This window comes from Rhipicephalus sanguineus, chromosome 8, assembly GCF_013339695.2.
Source record: "Rhipicephalus sanguineus isolate Rsan-2018 chromosome 8, BIME_Rsan_1.4, whole genome shotgun sequence".
Classification (NCBI taxonomy): Eukaryota; Metazoa; Arthropoda; class Arachnida; order Ixodida; family Ixodidae; genus Rhipicephalus; species Rhipicephalus sanguineus.
In genome coordinates, this window is record NC_051183.1 from 70,840,239 (window position 1) to 70,846,121 (window position 5,883).

The window sequence follows — 5,883 nt, forward strand, 5'->3', positions numbered from 1 at the left end:
TCCAGAATGAGCTCTTCTCTGTGCGCCGTCGCCTTGAATGCCAGTGCCCGGATATTTTCGCCAGTATTCAGTTACACGCATACTTCGAGGCTCAAGTACAGTTCTCCCGATGTGAACAGACGCATCGGAACAAACTGGATGGCCTGCAGCCTCGCCACAGGAACAACACGTCGAACCGAGCAATGTATGTGGTGTGCAATTTGTCCTTGTACGCTCCCAGTCAGCCCGAGATGAGCGTGCTCGAACTCGGACTGAACTTCAGCACGAGTGCCGCACTGACCCAAAGAAAATGATTTGTGCCGTAGAGTATGCAATTGGTCAGGTGGACGATTCCGAGCGAGACGAGGCCCGTACTCGTGCGATCAGCATTCTCGCCAAGCTCCCGCGTAAACCGCACTCTGCCTTGTCGCCCGAACAGCATAACGCAATCAGCAATCTTCGCAGGAATCGCGGTATTGTGATGCTGCCAGCTGACAAAAGGAATGCCACTGTTATTATGAAAACCACTGACTTACATCAGCAAGATGTCGGACCTCGTTTAAGATAGCAGCACCTATGCCGTCCTCAAACGTGACCCCAATCTCAAAGTGGAACGGGAACTGTAGAAGCTTCTGGCTGACGTTTTCCACTACGTGAATCCGCAACACAAGGCCCTTTATTTTTCGCTTCTTTGCCACAACGGCTCCGCTCCGGCACTGTACGGCCTTCCCAAAATTCATAAGTCTGGCACGCCAATGCGGCCCATCGTGGATTTCACGCATTTGCCTCTCTGCAAACTTTCGAGTTACCTTGACAGTGTGTGTGCTCCACTGGTTGGAAGTGGTTCCACGTTCATCTGTAACTCGCAGGACTTCAATGACAAGGTGCGCCATCTCACTGTAGGTGACGATGAAATCATGGCGTCATTCGACGTCGTTTTTTACCTGTGTTCCTGTGGCACTTGCTGTGAGCGCCTGCAAAGCTGCCCTGCAGGCTGATGAGAAACTGGGCGAGCGCACCGTGTTTGAAGTGCAGGATCTCGCAAGACTACTCGATTTCTGAAGAATAATACTTTATTTTCCGTGGTGTCATTTACAAGCAACTGCATGGAGCCCCTATGGGCGCTTCGATCTCCGTAACTGCGGCAAATCTGGCTATAGAATCTGTGGAAAGCCGGGCTCTGGCTTCCTTTGACCCTCCTCCGAAAGTATTCTTCCGCTACGTTGATGATTGCTTTTGCATCATAAGAGAATCGCCCTGGCCGCATTCACCGACCATTTGAATGGCCATCGAGGGAAGCTATAAAATTCACTGCGGAAGAGGAGGAGCTCTTGTCGTCTACCTTTTCTAGACGTAGTGGTACAGCGGGACCGACAAGGTCTGTCGCTCAAATTTCACAGAAAGGACACACATAGTGGGCGATATCTTCATTTCGCGTCCGTCAATTCTGTAAGCCACAACGGTCTGTGCTTTTTCTTTAAATAAAAGGGGCCCAAAGAATTTTCAGCAAGCCAGAAGACTTGGACTCCGACTTACCGTGCATCCCACACGAACTCGGCGCGTGCAAGTACCCCAGACGTTTTATTGGTTCGTCCGAGAAACGAGCCCTGCGCCCGACTTAGCCACGTGATTCCCTCAGGCAGCGTCGCGCCTCCCATTCCGTACGTTCCCGGCATCAGCGAAGCATTGGCACGCGTCCCTGCGTGGATATAATGTGCAAGTCGCCCCTATTCCGAGCCACATGCTGCGTCACGAGCTTGTCAGCGTCAAGGACAAACTAAAAAGGAAAGTTCCCTGGCGTTGTGTGCAAGATTCCTTGCGCTGATTGCAATTATGTCTACGTGGGTGAAAGCGGAAATTCTCGAGCGACGACTAAAGCAGCACATGAATGACGTGAAAAAAAAAAAAAGTCATTTCCAGTGCCCCGCAGAGCACGCAGACAAAACGCACCACGGTCTCAACTGGGACGAAGCTTTCAGTTATCACCCGGGACACAGATCCTGGATGAAACGGCAATATCTAGAATCTTGGACTATCAAACCAATAGGGAAACCGCGATTAACCGTAACGCCGGCCACTCACCGCTCACGTATCCAAGAGACCTCAAGCGATTATTTGAGCGGATTTTAAGCTGGGATTGCTTCGGCCCTCCTCAGCTTAGTGAATAAGGCTTCCGTGTGGAAGCCGAAATGTCATTTCAATTTTTTTGACACCTCCTTGGTCGGCGTCCTGTCTTTTTCTTTCTACAATATTATTTCATATGTCACGATCGTACGTAACACTCCCGCACAAGAAGCGACTGGCTTCACGACTTTCTTCTTGTTGCATATCTGGGAAGCTGTAACAACCTAGCACACAATGCTCGCGCCGACCCTTTCCATTTGTTACTGATGCTGCTAAATTTTCACCATGTGCCGAAGAAACACGCATGGTCGCAAGAGTATGTATCAGCTACCAACAACGCAACGATGTCAACCAATAGAACCTTGGTGGCTGAGACATTGCATAGCAGTATGGCGATGGAATATGGGTATGAGTACCGATTCACCAGCGTGGTCAGTCACATAAACTTCTGCCGATTCTTTGGCCCTCGTAAGCGACTCACGACGTCAAGTACCAGGCGCTATCTGAAAAGGCAGGCACTCTTCGCCGCCACCGGCATCTATGACAACGCGATGGCTTTCATACCTCAAAGTTGAAGCCACACCATCCTGGTTGACAGCAAAGATCTGCACGTAGATTACCGTCTCTCCCACTTAGAGGCACACTGAGACCATCTCTGGTGTACAGCAGTTCCGTATCGAGGCAATGATTTTAGGGAGAAAAGCAATTCCGTGACCCTGACACAGCTGATAGCTAGTGGGTGCAAGCACGTTAGGCATTCGGTGACTCGCTGATAAAGACGACGAGCAAAGTCCCAGAACAGCATCGTATAAAATCGGTTACGTCGACAGAACGATGATTTTTGTTTCGTCCGTCACAGTCTCACGTGCCAAATCAAGCAACCATAAGGGAATTCAAATTGATATCGCGGCCTGCAGTACAAAGCTTCTAATAACCAAGATATAACCGGATCAATCAACCCAAGTCATCACAAACGTTAATACTTAGCTACTAGCAAAAGTTGTTCAGTTCACATTCTTGATTCATGTAGCATAAAAAGAGTTAACGTTGCAAAAATATATACGGTATGTGTTGTATTAGCATGGTGCATGTGTTATTTCCTGGAAGAATGTTTGTTTTATTGATTAATCTGCAGTTTCTTTTTCTATCAATATCCTGGCGTAGTTAAGCACGCAGTTGTCTGGGATTTTTCTTTTCGCAGTTGGGATGTAACCCACAGTATCCACTTTATTTCTGAATCAAGTGTGAATTTGTTTAAAATTGTTTAAATCATTAAGATGGCGTGCAATAATCAAGATACTTTGTGTTTATTGACAATACTAACTGGTACTAATATTAATTTGTGTATTTTTAAGTGCCGAAACCACGACATGATTATGAGGCACACTGTAGCGGGGGCTCCGCAAAACATCGAACATTCACTGTTCTTTACCGTGCACTGACATCGCGTACTGGTAACGTGCAATGTGCGATGTACGGGGATCTCTAGCATTTCGCCTCTATCGAAATGCGCGCGCCGCGGCCGGGATTGAATCTGCGACTTTCAGGTCAGCAGCTCAGCACTGCAACCCTTGTACCACCGAGGCGAACACTAAGTGCTATGCTGTCTATCTAAAATATGTCTATATAATGACTAAGTGCTGGGCGAGTTGGCACTCCATTCCTACGAAACACTGTGCAAAATAAACAGGGACAGAGAAGATTTGCGTGTGAACTAAAATATGTGAACTACTGATTGCTAAATGTTGTTCGTCGTTATACCACTAGCCAGGGGACACTTTTGCACCGTCGGCCATTCTATAGCTACGCACATTTTCTGCGTAAAGCAGCTGTGACGTATCGACCCATTGTCGAAACAATGCCTCTGTTGTACAATGGATACGTCCGATGTAACGGGAAGCACAATGCTTCAAGCATATAATAAAGAAATACGCAGATCCAAACGCCGCGAAGAAGTAACTACTTTATTTCGGAAGTAGGCTGCAACAAGGTCGCGGACACCTAATAGCAGCATCGAAAGGAAACCTCTAAGGAAGCTGGGCCGCCACACAGCAGCCATGAACATCTGCACGGCATCGCACTTTTTATTGCTCGTTGTAATCTGCAACTCTGTGGGGAAAGGATTCGATGGTGAGTGCCTCAAATATCCAAATTTCTAGTTTTTCCCCTTGTTTAGGTATTCCATACCGATGGACGGCCTATCTCTCATGACAAGTTTACCGTATGGTACTCAAAGATACATAGGCCACGTGTACATTTGTTGGGGGAACGATATTTGTTATGCAATGTTCTTTTTCTGCTATGGGAATATTTTAGCAAATGAAAATACTACCACTACAACTACTACAACTACTACTACTACTACTACTACTACTACTACTACTACTACTATAATAATAATAATATAATAATAATAATAATAAATAATAATAATAATATTATAATAATAATAAGCTCCTGTGCTTTATATGTCAAATCACGACATGATTACCAGTCATACAATTTTGAGAGATTCGAGAATTATTTTATCCGCTTGTTGCCTTTTTTAACGTGCACATACATCTATATAAACGAATATAAGTGAATTGCAGTGCATTGAAATTTGGCTGCCGTGGTTGAGAATTAAATCCGTGACCTAGAGCTAAACCACCATAACGGGTGAGAAAAGATTAATTTTAAGATATAACTGCATAGGTGTACAAATATATTGCGCAAATAGAAACGCTGGTGGCTGGAATTCCATATCCAGAAATTTTAAAGCTCGAGGAACTTTTTGGCAATGTGTAAAGTTACAGATCCGATGTCACTTTGCTGACACAATATTAGGTGCCACAATATTGCGTGACGGCACAGCATAAAAAAATTTGCCACGTACGAACGATGCATTTCGTAGTGAACGTCATCCTAGAGGAGAGCCTCAAGCAGTGATGGAGGTCCGCTTGTTGCGTAGTTCGTCAAAATACGCAACCAAATGAATCGAGCAGACAGTAAGGCCGGGGAAAGCATACAGGACGTTGATCTATGTCTTTGACTTTAGTGTAGTAATTGTGACGTAAAGTGAAATAATTGTAGTGCCAACCTTTACGCCGTTGGAATCTTTCTAGTTCATCTCGATTATGACCTCCCCGTCAAAGCATGTTTGGTTCTGATCACACCAACGGAACGGAAAAGCGGATTCTCCACTCATTGCAATTGCATCAAAACTAGTACGCTGTAGTTTCAAGACGGTAAATAACGTCATCTATGCTTTACGCACCCTAATTTGTCTTTTCGATTCATTTCTTTGTGTCTAACATATGGACAGGCCCCTCTAAAAAAATACCCTTCTTTTCTTCGTCAAGCACGCAGTTCATCGAAATACACTGGTGAGAGCTGCTGACAGCAGTTCTAAGGTATTTGTCAAGAGAGTTGTAATTCATGAAAATAAAATCGTGAAGTTAGAAATGACTCATCCGTGGTGCAAATTCAAGGAAGGCAGATGTTTACAAGAGTTGGAGCTGCTGGAGCAAATGCGAACGTAAAAAGCATACAAGATAATTACTTAAACCAAGGAATTTATTTCTGGTGTCTTTGTCTTTTTTCATTTAGAGAAGTGCTGATTTAAAGCACTTCACGACATCCCTGAATCAATAAGGTGGGTGGGAGGTCAGGACAAGCTCTAAAAAACGAAATATTATGAAACATACATAAAATACGTGTACGAAATTTCGTCGTATACAAAACAAAACCTTCTACAACACAGAATTCTCAGTGAGCCTCGTAAATACAACATATGTACGG

The 5,883-nt window shown here is 45.0% G+C and overlaps 1 protein-coding gene across 1 annotated transcript in view; it reads right to left on the reverse strand.

The window, feature by feature from the left end:
* Positions 1–220: 220 nt before the first annotated feature.
* LOC119403314 (apomucin-like) overlaps positions 221–5,883 on the reverse strand; it is a 28,615-nt gene continuing 22,952 nt past the window's right edge. The window contains exons 7-8 of the mRNA XM_049418271.1: positions 1,516–1,678; positions 221–275 (exon numbers count right to left, since the gene is read on the reverse strand). Coding sequence (XP_049274228.1) covers positions 221–275; positions 1,516–1,678 — 218 coding nt within the window. The remainder of the gene's footprint in view (positions 276–1,515; positions 1,679–5,883) is intronic.